The sequence below is a fragment of the Crotalus tigris genome, unplaced genomic scaffold, assembly GCF_016545835.1.
Source record: "Crotalus tigris isolate CLP2741 ecotype Arizona unplaced genomic scaffold, ASM1654583v1 scf7180000017694.5664430, whole genome shotgun sequence".
In the NCBI taxonomy this organism is placed as follows: Eukaryota; Metazoa; Chordata; class Lepidosauria; order Squamata; family Viperidae; genus Crotalus; species Crotalus tigris.
The window spans coordinates 368,294-394,157 of record NW_024096572.1 but is presented as its reverse complement, the minus strand read 5'-3'; the positions used below and the strand labels follow the sequence as shown (position 1 = coordinate 394,157).

The 25,864-nt window shown below is 38.2% G+C and overlaps 1 protein-coding gene across 1 annotated transcript; it reads left to right on the top strand.

Annotated features, from left to right (window-relative positions):
• Positions 1-1,106: 1,106 nt before the first annotated feature.
• On the top strand, positions 1,107-24,915 carry LOC120305852 (tyrosine 3-monooxygenase-like). The gene is made up of 12 exons (XM_039338158.1): positions 1,107-1,241; positions 2,328-2,502; positions 3,063-3,151; positions 4,201-4,268; positions 4,918-4,968; positions 6,665-6,810; positions 9,246-9,381; positions 13,766-13,835; positions 17,317-17,373; positions 18,324-18,419; positions 22,596-22,729; positions 23,656-24,915. The coding sequence occupies exons 1-12, from the start codon at positions 1,107-1,109 to the stop codon at positions 23,813-23,815; spliced, it is 1,317 nt and encodes a 438-aa protein (XP_039194092.1). The 3' UTR covers positions 23,816-24,915.
• Positions 24,916-25,864: the final 949 nt, after the last annotated feature.

Here is a 25,864-nt window from a genome sequence, read left to right as displayed (position 1 = left end):
GTTTCTTTTTTAATTTGACAGAATGTGCTTGATACTAAATTCAAATTATTTTACGCTGCAAATCTTCCTCAGAGCCTTTTGAGCGAGGTTGCTTCCCCCGATGCCACCATCTGCCTTGGGGTAAATTCCACTGAATTCCGTGGAATTCCTGCCAAGTAAACTGAAGAACCATACTTAAATGTCACCTTTAACCATAAACCCCGACAAAGAAGCACAACTGCTGAGTTCCTACTATCAGCTTGTTCAAATAAAATATATGATGCTCTGAATCACAGAATATCAAATAACAATAGCTACTGTAGGTTTCCCTACAACGTCGGAACTACATACAGTCCAATTCCAGGCAAGCCCAGTGTGCGGTGCGAATGCGACTGAATGAATGGGCTTCTTATCCACTACTGCAGATCAATTTAGCTGACAGCCAACAGCATCCCTCTTGGATCGGAGCAGAAGTGAAAAAAAGGAGTAATATTCACACAGCTAGAGTAAAGCTTTTTAAATGTTCTGAGCCTAAGCGGTCTGAAGGCTGCTATCGAATATTCTGTCTAGCCTTTTTTGGGGGGTGGGTGGGGGAGCGGAGTCATTTCTAAGCGTCTCTGAACACACATGATTCTCAAAGCAGCTAGCAGTCAGTTAAAAAATGGGCAGACTTGATACATAAGCCGAAAAACACCCCAGCATTACACCACAATGCAAGAACCTCAAAAGTCATTGTCAAACCAGTTTGAGGGCGAGAGTTACTGTTTCCGAGGGTCGATTACTGACAGTGGGATAGATCACGTGTCAAACACTTCCCCAGCCTGCTACCTTCCAGATGTGCTGGAGTCCTCTCCCATCATCCCCAGTCGGCCTCACATTGGCGCTGGAGGCATTAAATTGAAGGAAGGAGGAAGCATTGGGGGAACCACCTGTCCCATACTTGAGAATCCGGTCCCCAGTCCTCCCCGGCCGAAGGAGGTACGCAACCCCACCGCCGCGCTCCGAGAAGACGCGTATGGGCAGCTGAGTAGGTCGACCCTGTCGGGGAAACCGTCGTCTCCTTCACGAGAGATCTTGCAGGACCAGGAGCTCTTTGGATCGCTCGTGAGCTCTTCGGATCTCTAGAGATGGAGCCGTCAGAGACGCGGCGATCCCCGGATCTGACTCGGAAAAGAGACGAGCGGAGCGCTCTGTTGACCCTCACCTTCGCCCTGAGCAGCAAGAAGAAAACCAGCATCTCCAAGACAGTTCGAGTTTTCGAGGTACATCTGTTGAAAGTTCTGCCTTATGCCAACAGGTTCACACACTGTGTCTTCTAAAGAGAAAAGGCCATTAAAGCTTGGAGTTCGGCGCTTCCCAGTTTGAAAGGAGAGGAGGAAAAAGAAAGGAGGAAACGTCTCCAATCTAAGAGCCTGATGAATGGAAAGGATCGTGGAAGGAAACAGGCTGTAGAAAGCTGACACTGAAAGCACCTCCTGGCATATTTTACCTCAATTTCATAGTTCAGGATAGGTTGGATTTCCTGCTGTATGGAATTATAGCAATAGATACCCAGCCCATTTAGAAGGCAAATGATAAACTGCGTTAATATATTTCACACATATATTTGGATATTTATTTTTTTTTTGCAAGGAAACTCAACCGTTTTCTTTTTATGTTTCATTCACTTTCATTCAGTACTGTTTGTGCTCCTTAGTACATTAAATTCCCATCCTGGATTTCTTCCAAGGAGTTCAAAGTAGCATAGATACTGTCTCTTTTTTCCTCATCATGTTATCCTAATGAAAATTCTGTGGGAAGATTTTAACAGGGAAACTAACTAGTCCAAGATTTTTTGGGGAGCTAGATGGGAATTTAAATCCAGCACTACTAGTTCCTTTAATTGTAACATCATACCTCCTACAGCATCTCTGTGAGCTCATGGCTGTTCTTGTACTCTTTCTCTTGAGGTGTCTGCCAGATTTAAACCCATCTTTATCTTTTGCCCTATATCAGCACTCTTCAACTTAAAGGAGAAGTAGAGAACAAAAATAATAATTCTATTCTCAGGAGTAACAACATTTTTTCTGAGCTGTTGCACATCTACAGGCAAAATACATAACTGCCTTTAGATTTGGTTCACACTTTGCACACTTGGAAGCATCTTTGGGAATTCTAAGCATAATTCAGATCTATTAGAGAGTTTTGCGGTTGTATCTTCTACTCTGTGTGAAAATAAACAAGAAATATTATGAATTGTTTATTATTAAAGGGAAATATTCTTAGAAGAAAAGCAGGTTTGCACTTCGTTTATTTTAACAAGCTAAAATGGTTTTTAAAAAATGTCTTCCTGTTTTGGGCTTGTATAGATGTTTGAAGCCAAAATCCATCACTTTGAAAGCAGAGCAGCTAGAACATCAAAGAACGCTGATGACAACCTTGAATTTTTTGTAAGATGTGAAGTTCAGGACTGTGAGGTTAGCAGTCTTTTAAATTCCTTGAAGAGAGTGGCAGAGATTGTGGAAGCTATCAGAGAAGAAAAAGGTATGTCATAAAAGGCTTTTACCTTCTTTCTTCCTAATATACCTCTTCAGTATACACCGGGGATTCCTAACTATAATTAAACTAACATGCTAAGATTTTAAAAGCCATTAGCCAGAATTTTAAAGATAATATGTGATTCAAGAGCCACATTTTGTCTGTACAATAGTTTCTCTGTATGGATTTAGATTCCATTTATTATTGTAGCAAAATGCCATGTTGATAAGCAGAGGTCTTTCAATTGATAATGAAGGAACATTGGTGTTATATTCATGAACTCCTAAACAATCCCTCAGCTGCTAAAGTCAAGATTATTTTCATAATGATCTCGTTTATCAAGTTCTTTGTTTGACTGTATAGCTTGAGAAATGTTGAAACTACAGCTATCAGAATTTCTAGACGGTTTGGATTTGCGGCTTTGTGGGGTAAACATCTCTGAAGGAATCACACTGAAGAAAAATAGTGTATATGATACCACTGAACAAATAAATTACTCCTGCTACTCTCGTGGAACCTATAGATGTCACATTCTTACAATGTGCAATTGGTACTATTGTCAACAGTTCCATGGTTCCCAAAGAAAATAAGAGATCTCGACTACTGCCATCATCTGATCACCAAGTTTGACCCTGATCTGAATTTTGACCACCCGGTAAGTTAAGTTTGTATCTTTCTAAATTATTTAGGCTTGGAGTTACCAACATCCCTATCAAATCTTGTACCAATAGTAAAATAGAGGCTTCTTGGTACAATAACCATCCAGTTGAAGATAGTTGCTCTTTTTATTTTTCCTGGCATAATTACTCTTCTTACAACCACCGTTCAGAATATAGATTGAAGACTGGCTGTCCACGTTGATGTTGTTCTGTAAAAACTAAATTATTTTTTTTTAATGAAGGAGGAATGATTGTGATGGGGCTTATGTAAAAGAGAGATGAAACTGAAGCAACAGATGCTTGCTCAGATCCAAATAGATCTACACATATTCCACTGAAGGCAAAATAAGAGCTGGGCAAGACTCTTATAGTCCCGAACATTGACAAATTGGGTTGTAGCTATTGAACCAAACTGAACAAAAGATGAAAAAGTTTTATGGAATCCTAGATGGATCAATTAGATCAAAATTATGGTAGGGTTTTCTCTACATGTCAATTGCCATTTGGCTCTTTGAGGAGTCTTCGGTGCTCTCCAAGCTTGGTTATTTTCTTGCAGATGTTTCATTACCCAAATTAGATAACATAATCCGTGCTAGTGACTAATGCTAGTGATCAATAAGGTTATGTAGTTTGTGGAAAGAAAAGTCTGCAAGAAAACAATCAAGCTCAGAGAGCACCAAGGACCCTCAGCTACAAATATTCTCATTTACTGGTACTTGGTTCTTTCCTCCCCATTTATAGCCAAGGAATACTACAAACTCCTAATTTTACATGAATTTGGTTTCATACACTGCCTCCAGAGTAAATTTGAAAGGCAAGGCAAAACCCATCTACTCAAAACAAGTCAGAAAATCACTTATCATGTCTCTGTTTCTCATCTTTTTTAAGGGCACCATAAAAAAATCTGCAATCTTTTGTCCCGATGTTCACTTAAGTTTCAGATTTTCTAAAATTCTCTTTTCATTGTCACAATTAAATCCAAGCACTAGACTTTGGAATGGAATTGTTTGGATTTTGGCAAGCAGCATTTTTCTTCTTCTTCTAGGGTTATGCTGATCCAGAATATAGGAAAAGGAGGGCTTTTATTGCTGACCTGGCATTTAACTATAGACAGTAAGTGCAACAAATTAATAACTGAACAAAATAATAAGCTTTATGTAATTTGAATACTTTCATCCTTAATTTTAAGGTACCCAAAATAGGACATGGCTCCACCCATTTTCAGAATACAGCCCTGATATGTTGTCCAAAGCCTGGTGTGGCCCTCAAGCCAACAGCTATGCAGTGCTGCCTTAAAATTTGAGCACTGGGTTGCTTCATTAAAGATCTCTGGCTTCCTGCGTTTTCAGCCTTCCTTGATAAAATACTTTAAGAAAACCCCTCAAGAACTAGCATTTGTGAGAGATTGGGGGAGACCAATAGAGAAATGGAAGAAAACACAAACATTAAAAAATGGGGGGGGGGAAGCAGCGGGGCAATCAGCTGACAGCTTATCTCATAAATGACAACTCAGCCAAGTGCAGAAAACTCTGGGAAAAATCATTTGAACATATTCAGAGACTCTGCCTTAATTAGCTCCTATAAATGAGGTTAGGAAAATCATAGTGTAGTTTCTAGGTTCCTGTACTTACTCCAGCTTAGCATTCAAGATAGCCTACTGAAATCTGCTTTCTTAATTTTGCCTGGCTGTGTGAAGCTTGGCAATATGGATCACGTATACACAATATAAAAAGCTCAAAGATGGAATCTATTGCCTTTCCAGGGGTGACTCTTTGCCAAGAGTTGAGTACACTGCTGAAGAAACTGCTACTTGGTAAGTGTATGACTTGAAAGTAAAGGGATTTCTGCACATGGGGAATTGACAGTGCCACTGTCAATAAGAGCCATGGTGGCACAGTGGTTAGAATACAGTACTTCAGGCTACTTCTGCTGACCGCTCGCTGCCTGCAGTGTGGCAGTTCGAGTCTCACCTGCTCAAGGTTGGCTCAGCCTTCCATCCTTCCAAGGTCAGTAAAATGAGGACCCAGATTCTTGGGGGCAATAGGCTGACTCTGTAAATTGCTTAGAGAGGGCTGTAAAGCAGTATATAAGTCTAAATGCTATTGCTATTGCTATCTTGCAGTTTTCATGTTCATCTACAGTACTATAGTTAGTCCTAAACTTATAATCAAATGTTTAGCAACCATTCAAAGCTACAATGGCCCTGAAAAAAAGTAACTTGTAACTGGTCCTCTCGCTTATGACCGTCAGAGCATCCTCACAGTTATAGGATCAAAATTCATATGCTTGTATTTATGACTGTGGCAACATCCTAGGGTCATGTGATCACCACTTGCAACCTTCCCAACTGGCTTCCGACAAGAGAAGTCAATGGGGGAAGCTGGATTCACTTAACGACTGCATGATTTACTTTACAACTACACCGATTCGCTTAACAACTGTGGCAAAGAGTCATTAAAATCAGGTGTGACTCATTTAACAACTGCCTTGCTTAACAATGGATATTCTGATCCCAGTTCTGGTTGTAAGTTGAGGTCTACCTGCAATAGTACTTTAACCTTGTTTTGCAATGCTTGTATTGCAGTTTAGATAAATAGTGATTCATGGAACTTTTGTATGCTACAGTTTCTTTCACACCCATAAAAAATACATGTCTTTGTCCATCTTTCCTTAGAAAAAAGAGCAGTCATATTACTTAAGTAAACGAGCTGACTTGTCTATATTTATTTTATTTTAAATGTTCAGCTGTTCATGTGGCCAAATTCTCCAGACTGTTACCTTTCCAATGTACTAGAATACAATGTGAAGCACCCCACACTTACTGGGAATGATAAAAGACACAGTAGGAAAGGCTAATCTAATATTGCCAGTACAATATTCCATTTCAAACTCGAGATATGTAACTGGTTCCATTCAGCATCTGTATTTGATTTTTGAGTAGACAAAATTCTTCACACTAATGGATGGGTCCAGAATACAAACTGAATATCATTTCATTTCATTTGCAGGTAATTAGAATAAAATATATCTTACCATTTCTATATTTAATAATTTCTTATGCTGTCATATACAACATTATATCACCACCAATACTGACAGGGCAGGCTACTAGAATATGAATGGAGAGCAAATCCCACTCCTTACCAGCACTGATGAGGTTACCTAGTTTGGGTAAAGAAATGTCTATAAGAAAACAGGCAAACTCCGAGAGCACCAAGGATAAAACACTACAGTAAGAGTTTTTGGAGCAGAAACATCCATGAGGAGGAAAGGGTCAAAATAAGAAAATGGTGATCAGGATAGTACATTTACAGATTCAGTGGACACAAAATACAGACTTTATTTATACTACTGTGACCACCATCCTGCCTTTTCCGACAACTCCTACATTGATGTTGCTTGTTTGGAATGCTGCCACAAGACTTTTGAACACCCTTGATATTATGACTCTGATTTATTTTTATTTTTTTTAAGTGAACTTTTTGTTAGTTAACAATTGTAATTTTTAGGAAAGAAATTTACCAGAAGCTGAGTGCCCTCTACCCCACCCATGCCTGTAAGCAATACCTGGAAGCCTTTCATCAACTAGAAAAATATTGTGGATACCAAGCGGATTGTATCCCTCAACTCCAAGATGTCTCTGCTTTTCTAACAGGTTAGCGCAATTGTAGGACTGCTAGTGTAGAAACACACTTTAAGGAGCCTCCAGGCCAAGCAACGTGGCACTTCTTTTTAGCCAGTGGTGGGATTCAAATATGTGACCAACCAGTTCTCTGTGTGGATGCCAAGTCCATTCTGGACCTGGGCAACAAAAAATTAGCTACCGGTTCTGCCGAAGTGGTGCAAACCAGCTGAATCCCACCACTGTTTCTAGCCCAATAATTAGCGTTCTACTTTGAAGGTTTATGCAGCTGAAGAAGCTGGTAATTTGGGGAAGTCAGCCAGTTTTTGAAATTTGCCAAAGGCCAATAAGCAGCAGAACTCCAGGACTACTTTTGGAAACCTACAGACTGGTGTTAATTTTTAAAAAAGTTATATTGAATACAATTTCAAGCATAGTATTGACCACTTACTTTTATTTTGAACAAGGAGAAATCCCTACACTATTTGAACAATTATAAGAATGTAAGCAACATTTTAAGGCATTCAAAAAAATTATAAGAATGTAGACAACATTTTAAGGCATTCAGAAAAAGATTTATTTCATCTATTTTGTGTCTGAGTGGGCACAGGACAGAATGAAGCCTGCAAGCTGCTGTCAGATGGGACATTGCTACGATCCTTGAAGTTGTCAAGAGTGATGTAACCTATAGTAGTGGCCAAAATTGTGGAAACCTTTTGGGAAAAGTGTATTTTTGAGGTTTGATGGCTAATAACACCACTTTTCTTTGGAGTAGCACCATAAAATTATATATCAATGGAAAGATAATTTAATCAAGAATGTAATGCAACAAAGTTTGTTCAATTATCTGTACTGTATTCTATGAAAAGTTATAGCCAAACAACTAGAAAAAGGAAACACAACTTGCTTATTTTGATATCAGGTAGCTTTCCTTCATCTGATTGTAGCCAATGAGCATGAGTGTTTAGAGAGCCAATCAGGTGTCATCTTGTTTTCGCAATGAGCCAATCAGATCACAGTAGGATTTAGTTATTGATGTCATGTATTGAAGCTGAGAGAGGACATTTGTCAGTGTGTTATGTGATCACTATCAAGTTGGTTGGAGTTTTTTTTTCTTTCGTTTAATGAGCTTGTAAAACGTAATAAAATTAAAGTAATGGTGCAAAGCGTTGACTGGTAGCCCAGAAAGTGATGTAAAATAGTATTATTAAGTGAACAAGGCTACAGTTATAAAGAAATTAGAAGAAAAATTGGTGTAAACTTAACCAAAGGTGGCATTTCTACTGTATACTTTCCCCAAAAGGTTTCCACAATTTTGGCCATTACTGTATGCTCTTAAACCTTAGCAAGAAAAGAGCCCCATAAATACTCTGTTTGCATGTCTCAAATGGGTGCTGCTTCTGTCCTTATTAGCTCCTATCCATATGTTGCAAAACGTGCTAGTTAGAGTTGAAATGCACCATTTGTCATTCTGCCTTCTTCAACTTATCCTCACGGATTCAAGAGGACTTTAATTGACCTCAAAAGAAACCTCTGAAAGAGATGATGATAGCAACATTTATAGAATCACAGACACCATCAGAGCTATAAACCTGATGAAATCAATTATACTGAACAGCTTCTTGTTTCATGACAACTTCTCAAGAACACAGTTGATGACATTTGTTGACTTTGAACATTATGAGCTTATAGCTTAATGGTTTCCCCTCTCTTTTTTAACTTATAGCCTCATGGTTCCCATTTAGACAGCATTATGCTTAATGGCTGAGAATTGGCATTAGGGAGATCCACTTTGAATCTTTGGATCAGTGACTCTTTCTTAGGCCAGCCTACTTCACAGCGAGTTGCCTTGAGTTCCTGATCTTTGATGAGACAATAGAAGAGGACAAAGATACCAATCCATTCAAGTAGCCCAGAAGGTCTGTGGGGAGTTTTATCCAGAAGAGACAACTGGTTCCTCAACAGATAAGGGCAGATGAAAGGATCAGTGTTCCCAACGTTAGCTTCCAACTTTGGGGCAAGGCTTCTGACTCTAAGAGTGTGGGAACAGCTCATACTCAATCCTTGGTGTTTCTGAGCAGGCATCACCTTTCTTTTAATAGTAGAATTCATTTTCAGATCTTCCTCCCCCCCCCTTCCTTGGGGAGATCACTGTGAACTTGTTTGATTTTCTTACATTTTTGCATGTTGCTCTGTGAGGGGCAAATACGCTGAGAAAGTTCCAAAATCATTTATCCAAGGTTCCATGATTAGATGGAAAGTTACAATCCTGCAGAAGAATAGAGAACAAAAGGGAAGAGCCCTACATTAATAAGAAATGCATGTGTGAAACAGAGACATTTTCAGGGCAGGACAATAAACATGAACATGGAATAATAAAATAAGCAGAGCTTGGCACATTGCATCATTACTAAGGTATAAGTATATTTTCATCACGACTTGAACTGCACTGTAAATTTCTCTTATAGAAAGAACAGGCTTCAGGTTGAGACCAGCTGCAGGGCTACTATCTGCTCGGGATTTCCTTGCTGCCCTGGCATTTCGTGTCTTCCAAAGTACTCAGTACATAAGACATTGGTCGTCACCCATGCATTCCCCAGAACCGTAAGTAAAAATAAGCTGATACATGTCATGATTTTCTAAGTGTGTCACTGAAGGCTGCATTTTAACAGCTGCTACTGATGCCATGCCCTGGAATTGCCAACCATGGTCTCAAAATGTTGGGTGATTCCAGTCTGAAGAAGGCAAAGCCAGCATTTCAGTTTTACCAGAACTGGGACACAAGGGATGTAATTCTTAAAAAGTAGCTTGGAGACAAAAAAAAAAAAAAAAAAAAAAAAAAAAAATAGTAGGAAGCATTTAAGATTCTTGCTCACTTGGCACTCACACAGTTGTTCACTGTCAGCCTCAATCATTTATGATGTGTTCTCACCCAATGCTCTTTTCTGGCTAGGCTACACACTCATTTCTTTTATCCATCAGTTTTGTTTTCAGCCATATTTTATTACATTCTTTTCAACTTTTGACACCAGAATCCAATATCGGTATGTGCACTGCCAAATTCTATCCTTTAAAAATGTTTGTATAAATTTCTCTGAAATTTAAACTACACATGGGGTTGTTCATGTGTACTCCCACCCATTCAGACTTCCTACTTTTCTTTCTCCCTTCCTTCTTCCAGTTGCATTCTCTAATAGGAGACCAATATGGGAAGAGACAAGTATTCTTCCTTCTTTGCTTTGCAGTCTGTTTTGTAGTTTTTCAAAGTGGAAAAGAAATCAATATCTTTTTATAGCCACAGATGGTAGTCTGGTCAGCTGCCAAAGAAAAGATGGAACAGAATAATTTGTAGTGTAAGCTTTGTCTGAAAAAACTCCTCCTAAATACAACTTTATAAAGGCATGGACTTGTATGCAGCTCATATAAAAAGGAAGGAACATTCTCATTCTGAATTTTTCATGATACTATATATATCTTTACATCTTCTATATAGCAATAGCACTTAGACTTACATACTGCTTCGCAGTGCTTTACACCCTCTCTAAGTGGTTTACAGAGTCAGCATATTGACCCCAACAATCTGATCCTCATTTGCTGAGTCAACCTTGAGCCGGTGAGAATCGAACTGCTGACAGCCAGCAGTCAGCAGAAGTAGCCTGCAATAATGCATTCTAACCACTGTGCCACCACAGCTCTTATACAGTAATGAATGGTATTTAAAACAACAATATAAAATAAAACCTCTTTACCAGCACTACAGTGGTCTATTCCTGAGATGGGGGTAACTGTGATCTGACACCATAATATTCAATGAGACCAGCCAATACAGTTAATATATATTGGCATTTTGGTTTGGGAAGATCCTGAGCAATCACTGAATCCATAGGATCTTTTTATTGGCTGCTACCCTGTTGCTGCTGCTGCCTTTCTTTATATTTTTTAAATAGATTTTATTGAGTTTCATTAAAAGATAAAAATACAAAAAGAAACAAAAATTAGAGAACTGAGAGAAAGGAAGATAGAGGGAAGTGCAAAGAAAGAAAGAAAGAAAGAAAGAAAGAAAGAAAGAAAGAAAGAGAACAGTAGTGACTACCAACTTTTTTCAGTGCAATAAAATACAAAAAAAATAATTACAACCTCAGCTTTTTTCTTTACATTTCACAACATTCCAAGCCATTTATATAATAACTAATTCATGCTAATATCAAAATCTAAAATCAAAGTTCTGTTTTTTTTTCTGTTTCAAGCAAAAATCCAGAAGTAGTTTCCAAATATCGTAGAAACAAAACTAAATAAAAGATAAAGGTTTTCCCTGTCCAGTCATGTCCAACTCTAGGGGCAAGTGCTCATCTCTGTTTCTTAGCCAAGTATTGCCTGAAGACGCTTCCATTTTCATGCAGCTAGCATGACTATAGTCCAAGGCGCATGGAACAATTAAAACAGTTTTGCCATCTCCGCTAATTCCATCACCTTTACCATGCACTCTTATATTGTGGGAATTAGTGTGTCTTTCTATGTTTGAGCTTCTGCCCCCTTTTTAAAAAAGAAACTGTGCAACCATGGTTCCATGACCACCAACTTTCCTCCCCTGCTACCATCTCTCTTTCAATGCCACCTGCCAGTGTATTATGCCAACCAGCCAGTTGAGACTGTAGCTGTGCATTTACACATGGAGCATGTTATATATCCAAGCACTGTGGTGAGCTGACTTAATCAATTACTTCTTTGGGGATTTGCAACCAGTGAAAGCATTATTGTGACAAAAGACTCCAGCCAGCACTCTCACTGGCTGTTAAACCCACAAACACTGGCTGATTCACTCATCTTAATCTTAATGTTAGATATATTTTAAAATATTTCATAATGGAGCTGCACCTTCATCTGGCTGGCCACTTCATCCATTTCAGCATGGCTGGCTATAGGATCATTTGGAGACCTTTACAAAGTAAAAGTACTTGTGTTCTGATACCTGTCCCTCAAAGTTTCTGACCACTTCCTCAACTGATAGAGGACTGGATATGCCATGTGTATGCTGCAGTAGTTATGGGCCACCTTGGGAACTGGTCTACGGATGCTCCATTTGGTTTGAATTTGGATTGTGTCTGCTCAGGGCAGTCCTTTGGTAAACATGCAAAATAGGTAGGAAGTTGACTCCTGCATAGCTTTTGAAATCCACACACCACCTGGAGAATCAGTTATGTCAAGGTTTTTCAATATAGCAGAAAAGAAACCGCTGAAACAACATATATATATATATATATATATATATATATATATATATATATATATATATAGGTCTTTGGTTGTTCGGGTTTTCTCCCGCGTAAAATTGGAAGTGTCTTGGCAACGTTTCGACGAAGTCACATTCGTCATCTTCAGGCTGGTGTTTTTAGCTTCTTGCTTTGAGCAGCAATGTGTGGTTTTAGCTGTTTCTTCCTTTTAACTGCCAGTGAGGGTATGAACTGATTGGATGGGAGCTTGGCTGTGTTCTGATTGGGTGGAGGTGTGTTCTGAATGGTTAGGGGCTTGGCTGTGCTCTGATTGGCTGGGGGAGTGTTCTGTTTGGTTGTGCTCAGGTTAGTCTGAGTTGCAGAGGGGTTTAAGATTTTGGGGTTAGGGAGTCGTTTGTCAATAAGGGCAGGTTTCCAAATGGCTGGTAGGCGGGAGGTATCATCTCGCTTGTTCATGCTGTGTGGGCGTTTTTCTATCTCGATGGCTTCTCTGATTATTCTGTTATTAAAATGTTCACTTTTGGCAATGGTTCTGGTATTTTTAAAGTCAATTTCGTGTCCTGTGGCTTTAAGGTGTTGGACCAAGGAAGATGTTGGTTCCTCTTTTTTGACTGAGTTCTTATGTTCTTCAATGCGTGCACTTATTCTTCTGTTGGTTTGTCCGATGTATGTGGTGGGACAAGTGGTGCATGGGATTTCGTATACTCCTTGATTTTCTAATTCAATTTTATCTTTGGGGTTTCTAAGGATGGTGGATATTTTTCTGTTTGTGCAGAATGCTGTTTTGATGTTGTGTTTTATGAAGGATCTTACTGATCCTTCATAAACACAACATCAAAACAGCATTCTGCACAAACAGAAAAATATCCACCATCCTTAGAAACCCCAAAGATAAAATTGAATTAGAAAATCAAGGAGTATACGAAATCCCATGCACCACTTGTCCCACCACATACATCGGACAAACCAACAGAAGAATAAGTGCACGCATTGAAGAACATAAGAACTCAGTCAAAAAAGAGGAACCAACATCTTCCCTGGTCCAACACCTTAAAGCCACAGGACATGAAATTGACTTTAAAAATACCAGAACCATTGCCAAAAGTGAACATTTTAATAACAGAATAATCAGAGAAGCCATCGAGATAGAAAAACGCCCACACAGCATGAACAAGCGAGATGATACCTCCCGCCTACCAGCCATTTGGAAACCCGCCCTTATTGACAAACGACTCCCTAACCCCAAAATCTTAAACCCCTCTGCAACTCAGACTAACCTGAGCACAACCAAACAGAACACTCCCCCAGCCAATCAGAGCACAGCCAAGCCCCTAACCATTCAGAACACACCTCCACCCAATCAGAACACAGCCAAGCTCCCATCCAATCAGTTCATACCCTCACTGGCAGTTAAAAGGAAGAAACAGCTAAAACCACACATTGCTGCTCAAAGCAAGAAGCTAAAAACACCAGCCTGAAGATGACGAATGTGACTTCGTCGAAACGTTGCCAAGACACTTCCAATTTTACACGGGGGAAAACCCGAACAACCAAAGACCTATATACAAACACCCGTGAAAACCTCAGAAAAAAAATATATATATATATATATATATATATATATATATATATATATATATATATATATATACTGTAGATCATAGGCTTTCTGTGGTTTGATGTGGCAATTAAGAGTTTTCACTTATTAAAAACCAGGGACACCATTATGGCAATTTTTAACCTGTTTATTTTGGCAGGGATTGTTGCCACGAACTGCTGGGCCATGTTCCCATGTTAGCTGATAAGGACTTTGCTCAGTTTTCACAGGTAATTTTGTTCTCCTTATTCTGATGGAAGGAATGCCCCTGGCATGGTGATGTGTTCATGGCATATGCTTGAGTAATTAAATCATTAACCTATGTTTTGAGTTTTACAATTCTCTGAACCATTAACTAACACAGCACAACACAGCAAACAAATGAAAACAAACAACAACCACAATCAAAGTTAAAAGAAATAACATTGGGATGTTATGTGAATATTAGAGTGGGAAGTTATCAACTCTGCAAGCGCGCGCGTGTGTGTGTGTGTGTGTGTATACTTGGAAGCTGTCTTTCTTTTCTTGGAAGCTGTCTTCCTTTTTTTCCTTTGGGATAATTTATTTAAGCTTGGATCTACCTCTCCATTTACATCTTCTACAAAAATTATTTCCTCTGGAATTCTTATTAACATCTGCAAAAACCTTTCTTTTGTTTAACTCTATCAGAGAGTATAGTTAATATTGAGCTAGACAAACAGCTTGACCTAGTATTAGGCAGTGTCCTACCTGACACCTTATTTGGTAATTTAGACCAGATAGGAGATGACCATAATTTCTGCCTAATGCTACCTACAAAATCAGAATTAATTTTTAGGGCAAAGTTTTGTAAAACACAGCAGAAGTTGGAGGGATGTTAGGAAATTTGATAAAGAAGGTAAGTTTTGCTAGACAGCTATGTGTATTCTGAACCTCACTCATGAAACCGGAAGGGGGCAGTATAGTTCTTAAGTGTAAACAAAAGGCTGAGTCTATCCAGACTGTACATTTGTGTTTATTTTTAAAATATTTTTCTGGAGGAATTTATAAAGCATAAAAGCAAAACATAATCAAGGTTTTAAAGTAGGGTGATGTAGAAAAATAAAAATGAGGGGTCCTTGGTGTTCTCTGAGCTTGCTTGTTTTCTTGTAGACATTTCATTACCCTAACTAGGGAACATCATCAATTAGGGTAATGAAACATCTGCAAGAAAACAGGCAAGCTCTGAGAGCACCAAGGACCCCTCATTTCAACCCTGAGCTACAAATATTTTCCTTCAAAAATAAAAATATGTAATAAAATGTCTATTAAAAGCATTTTCATCATGTAATAAGTTTAAAGTTTGAGAAATAATGATGATAACAATAGCAACATCAAAAACAGAAGCAATAGCACAGTGATAGAGATCGAGTGTCCAAACTGCAACCCAAAACCCACTTATGTAGCATCAGGTGCCGGGTGGGTGTGGCACTTTGGGTGGGTGTGCCCATTGGGTGGGCATGACCCATTGGGTGGGCATGGCTGTGGTGGTAACAGCAGACTTGGTGGGACTAAAAAGATCAATCAATTCCAACTTTGCGAGATCTTTTTTTTTCCCTGCGAGAAGTTGAAATTGATTGATTGATTGAACCTTTTTTTTTTTGCACACAGCGGTAGAGGCCTAAAGCAAAAAGGTTTTATAAAACCCAGCTGAAGGCCTAGGACTGGGGCGATGGCGCGTGTGCCCACAGAGAGGGCTCTGCATGCCACCTGTGGCACGTGTGCCATAGGTTCGCCACCATGGCAATAGCACTTAGACTTATATGCCACTTCACAATGCTTTACAGCCCTCTCTAAGCAGTTTACAGAGTCAATCTGGGTCCTCATTTTACTGATCTTGGAAGGATAGAAGGCTAAGTCAACCTTGAGCCAGTTAGAATCGAACTGTTGAACTGCTGGCAGCTGGCAGTCAGCAGAAGTAGCTTGCAATACTGTGTTCTAACCACTGCGCCACCACAGCTCCTGAGGAGGTGGAGGAGGATAGATTTCAGCTGATAGAAAAAACTTACCATATCCCATATTTTTTAAAAAATCCACAGGTGCTCTATCCCAAGGCCTGGGACAATTGCTACATTTTTGAAGACCCCCAAAATATCATTAAAGTGGAAGTCACATGCATTTCTGAGGGGAAATAGCAGGTCAAAGGACAGGTACCATGGCACCACTTCCTGGATCCTGATAGTTGGCATAGCTTACTTGAAGGAGCTGAATAGTACCAGCTCTGCCTGATATTAATGAATGAATATGGGATATAAGTGATCCATCCCTCAAATAACCTGACTTCATGTCATGATGGACTTTATAGATGACAACGAGCATTTGAATCATACCTAGAAGCTCAGTGTTAACCAGTGCAGCTTGCAGAGCGGTGGAATGTCATGGCCATATTAAAATGTGCCCATACTTCCTGTGGCATTGCATTTTGGACCAGCTGATTGTTCCATAACTTTCTGGAGAGCAACAGTAGCAGCAGCAGCTGATAATGGCAAACTGTCTCCTGTTATATCTTCATTCAAATGCTGCACGGGCCATTTTCAGCAAGCAGCTGTTGCCTGGGTTGGGCTGAGCAATGCTGGCTTAAATTGCTTTAGGATAAACCATCTGATTTACAGCTCTGCACTGATGTTGCCAGATGTTCAAATCACATGGGGTGGATTATTTCATATTAGAAAGTATATGCTCCACTTCCATACATTCTTTTTCTTGGCTAAATAAGAATCCAAATATGAAGTCCTGGCTCTATATTGCATTATTAACAGTCATGAAATAATAAATTAACTTAAGGAAAGTTGCAGGCAGAACAAACCCTACAGATGTTTATCCTAAAGATGACAACCTTGATTACAGTATAAACATTCCTGGGAAAAGGCTCCGTGTTCTCATAAGTAAATTAATGGAGAATGTGTCCAACTATTGCTATTAGATCTCCGTGTTCCAGGAACCATATAGTATCTCTGGTCAGTTGATGAAGGACAAAGTTGTGAGCAATCCTTTGGCTTCCTGCACCTACTTCAGTGACCACTGTCAGCAAAAGTATACTGGATTAAATGGAGACAGTTTTCTGAACTGAACATTTGCTTGAGTCTAGTTCACATGAGAACAGTCTACATAGCCTTCATCTTCCTAATTTATCTGTCCTTCTTAAGTTACAGATCAGGGGACTTTTTACAGCATATTGTTTAGTTCTTTCTTCTTGACTGGTATGGGTATGCTGCTGGGTCCTAAAGGGAAGGAGTAGGGAAACAGAGTGATAAAGCAGTGTGTTCATATTTTTATTATAATATTAATAATTAATGCTATAATTAAATCAATAATGATTTTTAACAACGAAATAACATTAATATTTCATGTTTAAAATTTTAATTATTATTTTTTAGAAGGTTTTTATAGCATGTAAGCCACCCAGAGTCACTTTGCAGGGATGATGGATAGCATTAAAAATGTAATAAATAAAATGTAGCATTGCCGTGCAAGCCCTGCCCCTCGTGGGGAGAGGTCGTGACCACCTGAAGATGCTACTGAAAATAATATAACTCTGCTATTTCTTTTTGACTATATATATTTCTTTGTGTTCTATAATTTTTTTCCTTTTTAACAACAACAAAAAAAGAAGACATAATTCTGAAAGGCTTTTATGGAATGGAGTGGCAAAACATCTTACGATTTTAATAAAAATCAATATGCTTGATTTAGGATATCGGGCTGGCTTCTCTTGGAGTATCTGATGAGGATATAGAAAAATTATCAACAGTGAGTATAAATCACATTGTCAAGCACATGGGAAATCAGGAGATTCAGGCAGTTCAAATGAGTATAAAGATTTAGTATAAGCTTAAGCTCTCTACAAGAATCTGACCAACTGGCCATTAAGGGAAATGAGCGGGAGATAAGAAAAGCATTTGATCTCTTGCAGGCATGCAGGGACTCGTGACTTTTGATGTGTTTATCCCCTCCCTCGGGCTCAGCCTGGTTATCTCCTACACACATTTTCACAGCAGAAATACAATGCCAAAGGAGTCACATGTATGCAATAACTCACATCAATAGAACATATCATATAAATATTCTATGCTTTCCAAAGAGCCAGGACATATTGCTTATTTACTGCAAGAAAATGCAGATTTTGCTGTCCTTACAGACACATTGAGAGAAAGAGAGAGATATTCTATTATCATGGGTACTTCTTGCAAAATATTCTCATAGGATAGCATTCCTCCCCCATATCCAACCATCCAGGATCCAAGCACCCATAGCATGGCTATCTCCAACCATCCAAATAGGAACTGTTTTCTAATACACTTGGAAGGTGTAACATTGGAAAAAAGTGGTTAGATAGAAGCAATTCCCATTGGGACATATTTGCATTCCCTCTTTTCCTTTACAGAAGTGAACTTCAGGGGTCCCAATTCAGCTGGTGGATATTGTGCTGTTGTTGTTTTTCCAGAATGCATCAAATGTTGTGTCAAGTAGAGATACAGTGAGAAAATTGAAAAGTTGTCAACATAATACTCTCTCATCACAACAAAGGAGTATCAAGGCAGATGAACAAACAATTCCACTAACCCAAGGATGAGTGGTAGTAAATTCCTGGATTAAGAATTGGAAAAGTTTTATTACTCCTCATAATTTGTTCTCATTGATCTGTTTTTTCCTTCTCAGATAAGTTCTAATAATCTGTTTTTTCCTTCTCTTCTTCTTAGTTCTATTGGTTTACAGTTGAGTTTGGTCTCTGCAAACAAAATGAATCGATCAAAGCCTATGGCGCAGGTCTCCTCTCTTCCTATGGGGAACTGATAGTAAGCTTTTAAAAATATTTTTGTCTGATATATGTAGAAACATCAACAGCTTAGAAGTGTGCAATATTTAGCAATAAACAGGGATTACCAACCAGGAACACTGGAAGTAGCTCAGAGCCAGAGGTTTATAGATTTATTTTAAAATGAAATAAAACTCTTCACAGGATTTTAATGATAAACAAGATACTTCTCATCAACCAATTATAATGAAGGCTCAGATTGGTCATTGTTTCAGTGTCGTAGTCCTTAACTTACACTCATTTGTTTAGTGGCCATTCAAAGTTACAACAGCAAACAAAAGTGACTTATGACTGTTTTTCATATTTATGACCATTGCAGCATCCCTATAGGCAGGTGATCAAAATTTGGATTTTTGACAACTGGCCTATTTATGATTGTTGCGGTGTCCCAAGGTCACATGATCCCCTTTTGTGACCTTTGAACAAGCAGAGTCAATGGGGAAGCCAGATTCACTTAACAGCCATGTTATTAGCCTAACAAATGCAGTGTTTCGCTTAACAATTGTGGCGAGAAATGTTGTATAATGGGGCAAAATTCACTTAACAACTGTCTTGCTTAGCAATGGAAAATTTAGGGCTTAATTGTAGTCATAAGCCTAGGCCAGAGGTAGGCAACCTTGGCTCTTTTATGACTCGTGGACTTCAACTCCCAGAATTCCTGAGCCAGCACAGGAATTCTGGGAGTTGAAGTCCACAAGTCATAAAAGAGCCAAGGTTGCCTACCCCTGGCCTAGGACTACCTGTATTTAAAATGTGTGGCTTGGATTCAAACCTAGTCATAAGTAGAAAAGACACATGTCTGGAGGTGTTTTTTTATGACAATATATATTTTATGTACAATATGCATAAAAAGATGTAGCATATGGAAAAAAGAAATGGGACCTCAATTATCATCTGCTTTCCTTTCATTTATTTATTTATTTATTTATTTATTTATTTATTTATTTATGAGACTTATATACCGCTTTAAGTGCAAGCACTCTCTAAAGGTGTACACCAGTAAGCAATGTATATATATTTTACATTGCCCCCAACAATCTGGGTCCTCATTCTACCTACCTCGGAAGGATGGAAGGCTGAGTCAACCTTGAGCAGGTGAGATTTGAACCGCTGACCTGCTGAACACAGTCAGCATAAATAAAAATAAATAAAATAAAAGGAATGGGACCTCAATTATCATCTGCTTTCCTTGATGTCCCACTCTATGGATGCCCCTGAATTAGTTCTCATTTAACTGTTCTTAGGTGACCTAGCATATAGACATGCTGAAGTTAAATTTTCCACAAATTAGTAACACTTACAGTAAATTCAGTTAAGTAGATAAGATTTACAGTAGGTCATGCCTAATTTAAATCCTTTTGTTTTTAATGGACCTGCTTTAAATTCAATGAATTTTTATAGAGACAAAGTGCCTCTAATGTATATACTCCTGGCCACTGCTTGATGCTACGTCAGTATCCACCTCACTTGTTCTAACTATGCTGGCTGAGAATTACAGGTGATGTAGTCCGGTATATCTTTAAGGCACCACTTTGGGTGGAAGATTTCACTTGGCTGTCCTAGCTGGAGCTATCCAAAATGATTCCAGTTGTAATGCTGCTGTTAAATATATCTGTTTATAAAGCAATAATTAGCCAGTGTTTTTAAAAGAAGGCAAATTTCAGAGTTCATTTTCAAGTACCATTTGGCCTTGAAACATGGTTTTGTCCTTCAAATGGGAGGTGACATTTAAACATACTCTATCTGAACCCATAACTTACCATGCCAGTGAGTGTGATGTCTCTTGAACTTTAGAAAACTGACCAACACACTCAGTTTTGCACTACATTTTTACTGTATGTTCAGCTGTTCCGCATTATATAGAATGAATTTTATGTTAACACCCAGGCTGGAGTTGAGCCCATGTACGGTAAAATGTAATGGCCCATAGTTCACAGCTGGCAGGCGTTTTTGCTCTGCGTGCTTCATTTGCTGAAAAACAAACCTCCCTTCATTGTGAAGGGTTATATGGGGCCATCAAGCACTTTTTAAGCGTATCTTCCCACTGCAAGGATGAAAGGTTCTGAAAGAAAAGCTGGGTCTGAGATTATAAAAACTTTTCAACATGTATTGGTAAGCCTTGTAACAATATGTATCTGCATATTGTTACAAATGAATCTGGTTTAGATTTAAGGAATATTCACAGGGAGAATCTACTGAGCACCATGCAATTACAAACTAAATAATAGAGCTTAAGTCCAGCTAAAATTCAGCATTTGGAAGGGAATTAAGGCTGCTTTTTCTCCTAAATTTCCTATTTTGACTTTCGGAGATACTATAAGTTTCAAAATATAAAGATACTCTCAGGCTAGCTTAACTCCTTATGATTCCTGTACATGACCAAAGGCCAGCCTTAGCAGCAGCCTCCCAGTGCCTTTATTAGGGAATTTGTTTTTTTTTTAGCTTCCCAATTTAATTTATCTCTTTGGAATTCCTTAGCGATATCCATCCAGCTACAACTAGATCTGATCCTGCACAGCTTTTGAGCATGGAAAAAATAAGGCAGGGGTCAAATTAGAGGAGTTTCAATAAGATATGCCCAGTTTTGACACAAAATAAATTTGGGCTTTATTAAGTCATATTAGAACACCATCATTATTTCTGAAAAGACATCCTCTTTTTCTCTTCTTCTTTTTCTTTCTTTCCCTGACACTTCTGATAAGAGTCATAATATGAGGACACAGGCAGGGATGTATCTCTGGAGCAGCTTTACATAACCTGGACACCATCCAAATTCATGGATTTCAGCTGCCAAAATCAAATCTCAGCAATAGTCATTGTGTCTGGGAATCCTGGGAATTGAGAATCCATATATCTGCAGAATGCCAAAGCTGGGTAAAGCTGCTATAAACACTCTTTTTCCCCCCTTTTGGCACTTAAGAAATACAGTAGCAAGGACTTCCAGAGTTGTAATGGCAGACTGAAGGCAGCTCCACTTTTGTGAAGTCAATAATAGAGGAATTGACTAGAGTAGGAGTCAGCAACCTTAAACACTCAAGGAACCATTTGGACCCATTTCCCACAGAAAACACTGGGAGTCACAAAACCCTACTGCTTCCCCCCCCCACATGGAGCACCCCGCCGCCACTGCTTCCCTCCACCCAATCCCGATGGAGTGCTCCACCACCATTACTGCTTCCCCCCCATGGAGCACCCTGCACCACTGCTTCCCCCACCCCCCCTGACGGAGCGCTTTACCGCCGCTGCTGCTTCCCCCCACACAAAGCGCCCCGCTGCCACTGCTTTTTTTTCCCGTGGGAAGTTGGAATTGATTAATTGAACTTTTTTTTTAGTCCCACAAACTTCTTTTGTTTGTGGGAGTGCACATGGCGATGGAGGACAGGGAGCCACAGCAGAGGGATGAAAGAGCCGCATGTGGCTCTGGAGCCGTGGGTTGCTGACCCCTGGACTAGAGGAACTGGTGAATGGATCAGCTTCTTGGAACTCCTCTCTGGATCAAGGAGAGAACAATGATCACCCACATGCTTGCACCATATAGAATCTCCCAACAAAGAAATAATAAAATAGCCATCTCCAACAGGTTTGATAGCTCTGGGAGCCAGGGAGAAAACCATCTTGCCTAAGCCATGGCTAAGCCTCTTCAAAGAGTTATTGGTTCGCCTTTCTTAACTAATCTAGGAAGTTGCTCATTATTAATTTACTAGAAGTGTAGAACCTTCCAAAGGATATGCTTTATTACATTGGGAGAATCTCCTTCTACTCTGGATGAAAGAAGTTCCATGTACATTTAAGAATTAAAAAGAAAAACTTTCTTTTTTGGAAAACAGCAAAAAAAAAATAGAGACTAGAATTGCTCCTTCTCACCTGTCTTTAAAAATGTATAAAGCCGGACATTAGCAAAGTGCAAATCAAATAAATCTGAACTCTGAAAAAGCTGAATTAAATGTTGGTTTGCACTGAAAACTGTTTCTATGATGTGGGAAAGCAAAATTTAAAACAACTTTTCTTGAAGCTCCATGGATTTCATGGAAATTTCACTCAACCACCCTATCCATCCATTCACTTCATCTCCTTGGTTGCTCTCAATTATCTATTGTGTTGTCAACAGAGTTGACTTCAATCTAAAATGAATTCTTCTGATCTTCTTCATTAAAAGTATGCTTTATCAGAAAAGCCAGAATATAAACCCTTTGATCCAGATGTGATGGTGGTCCAACCTTATCATGACCAGACCTTTCAACCCATTTACTTTGTAGCAGACTGTTTTGAAGATGCAAAGTCTCAGCTACAGTAAGTATAAAGATGGTAGATCCATATTACCAGATTAGGTTGATCTGGATTTATAGCACGAGTACAATACCTGCAATCTCTAGATGTCAATGATCAAATGTATTCTTCAGAGTTCTTGTGAAACTGATGCTGAATTATGATTTTCAATTTGGGAGAAGGAAAACTATTAGATATATGGGAATAATCATTAATCATATTTGGCAATTTAATGACATGTTAATTAATTTTAAACTTTATTTGAAGCAAAGTAATTCCATCCATATATATATATATTTGGTCATGAATTCGATGTGACTTTCAAGGTGAATGGAGCCCCCAACTTTAAAAAGTTGTGTAATCTTGATTTAGAACTTCTTTCATTAACATGTATCAGGGACTCCTGGTCTTTTCAGACAATCAGCATTAATATCTTTGGAGTATATAAATATACTGAGGATGCAATTATAAATTATTTGCTGGTGAGACCCATTCAAAGAATGATTCCCATGATGGACATAACCAGTTACAAAGTACGTACGACAATTGTTCTAGCCACTCACTTCCTTAGAACACTCTATGCTACCTATGTTTACTTATCCTTTTTCTGGGCAATTAGACATACTGGGGTACAGCTATTCATCCATTTTATTTTCCCAAAAAGTAGTCCCAGATATCTTCTTGGAAATAAAGGTTACTACGACCTTCACATTTTTTTTAACATTTGAAGGTTGTTATTAAAAACCCTAATGATATATGTGTAGGTCAGTCAAAGGCTGGGGAAGAACCATGAGGTTGCACTCATATTTCAGATAGCACACCGATCTTCAAAAAAAAAAAAAAATCTTGCTTTACTGCTAGAGCTGATGGTACATTATGTTGTCATGCAACTGGAAAAGACCATTGTTTTCTTCAGACCAGAGATACATCCTTTGTACCTTGCTCCACAGGAAATATGCTCTTTCGATCAAGAAGCCTTTTCCTCTTCACTACAACCCCGTTACCTGCAGTGTGGAAGTTCTTGATTCACCACAGAAAGTATCAGAAATTGCCGCTCACTTGAAAGAGGAATTGATAACTCTCTGCCATGTTTTGGAAAAGCTTTTGTAAAATAATGGTCCTAATTTATAGTAGGAATAAGACAACCATTAGAATAGTGAGGATCTTACCTCATTTAAGTAAATTGTCTGCAGTACTGGAAAAAATGAGTAGGCACCCAGTCCATTTAAATGTAGAAAGTCAATAAAAGGTTTTGCCAAACAAGAGGAACAAGAAGCTTGTCAATTGCAAATCAGATATTTTGGAGGGAAATGTTCAATGACAATTTGTTTCATTCTTGCATTACATTTTGGTGGAAAACAAGTTTTATTCTTGCATTACCTTTTGTTGAAAAATAAGTTTGCTGCTTGTAAACAAGTCATTTGTATTTCTTTATTGTCTTGTTTTTTTGATGTAGCCCTGCCTGACTAGATTAGAGGCCCTCAATCGCTGATTGTTAAATGTCTGTGGAAAGTCCATAAGTCAATGTTCTTCAGGAACTGGGATTGGGAAGAATACATTTTAGGATTTATATCTTGTTTTTTTAATCAGTGTTATCAATATCATCATTCTTTGCACCCTGCCTAGTAATAGGAGTCTCTGGATGGTTTTAGGTGACAAAACTTTAAAATAGAAGAGTCCTGACAAAACAAGAAGGATATATCACTGAAAACATGAATATTTTATATAAAGCGACACAGTAAAAAGGGAAAGCACAAATCGTATGCTTTAAATAATCATGTTTATTAAAATCTGCACAATCTCCCACATTCTTGGTGGGTGTGGAGAAGAGTTCTTCATGCAATCAACATAAAGAAGGTCCCATTGGGCCTTTCTAGGAAGTTAGTTAGATGCCACCATGAAAGAGGCTTTCTGAGCTTGGCAGTTCATGACTAAATAGTGATTGGCAAATCTGTCCTTCATGAATTTATCTTATTCATCTATAACTGACTCAGTTATTATATTCCATTAATAGTGGATAATTAAAGTAGCTCTGATTATCTTTTCTGTTTTCTGGAATAGTGTCTTCTTTTATTTCGTTTTCAGACTTTAAAATTTCTAGCTGCAGACCAAATTCATTGTATCTGTTTATCCATTCTTTTGTTGAGATTATTTGTCTAATCAGTTGATCTCTAGACCATGATGTTTTGTCTTACCAGTTTGTCTAGTAACACTGCATGGTTGTTTATTTTGTATTGTAAGCAAATGAATGACAGTAAATAAATACATCACCCAGAATTGCATTATTATGAAAGTTCAAGTTGCATTATTTTTAAGTTCACAACCCTAATATAAATTTCAACCCTTTTAACTGCATGTTTTCCCACTGAACCATCTGTATATTACAACTAAAATTCTTGGCCCATTTTATCATACATTCTTTAACCTGTTCTTGTTCTGTTAAAATATCAACAAAGGTGTTTAAAAAAATTAGCAATTATATGTTCAATATAGGTGCATATTGTACTTCAGACTATGCCTTCTTTTGTTCCATAAGTTTTTTTTAACCTAATTTGAATCATTCTGCTAACTGTAAATAGGAAGACCATTGACAACTATAACCTTCTGCTATTAGTTGCTCTCCTGATTTAATATTATATTCCCCTTGAGGATTTTCCAATAATTCCTCCTGTTCACCTGCTGCTTCTCTTCTAAGAAATGCTTGCTATGCTGAAATCCACAGAAGAATTTTTGGGCACCACCCTGGTTTATATCTATTCCATATTCTCAATATGGCCCATCAAATAATATGATTTTTAAAATCAATTTTAATTTAAAGTTTATATTATAAGTAAAATCAAAAACATTTATTAACTGGATCAAATATATAATTGTTTTTGTATGCCTGTTAAACACATTATTTTTCTGATCATGATTTTTTTAAAAGAACATTTGGTAGAATAATGATGTCAAAGTGCAGAAACACTTTGTAGTGTGCATAGAAGACTTTGTTACTCAGAATACATGAATTGAAACCGAAACCAAACCAAAGGCTGGATTGGCACTATATTCAAAGTTGAAAACTTAACAAGACTTTACAGTATTTTGACTTAAGATGTGTGGTTTGTGAACCATACTTTATTACATATGTATTACATGAGTTACAAGTGTATTATATGT

Excerpts from the sequence above, each read along its gene's own strand:
- LOC120305852 (XM_039338158.1), top strand. The coding sequence starts at position 1,107 with ATGGAGCCGTCAGAGACGCGGCGATCCCCGGATCTGACTCGGAAAAGA. Across the intron at positions 9,382-13,765 it reads CCCATGCATTCCCCAGAACC|GGATTGTTGCCACGAACTGC; the intron begins GTAAGTAAAAAT and ends TTATTTTGGCAG. Across the intron at positions 17,374-18,323 it reads ATATAGAAAAATTATCAACA|TTCTATTGGTTTACAGTTGA; the intron begins GTGAGTATAAAT and ends TCTTCTTCTTAG.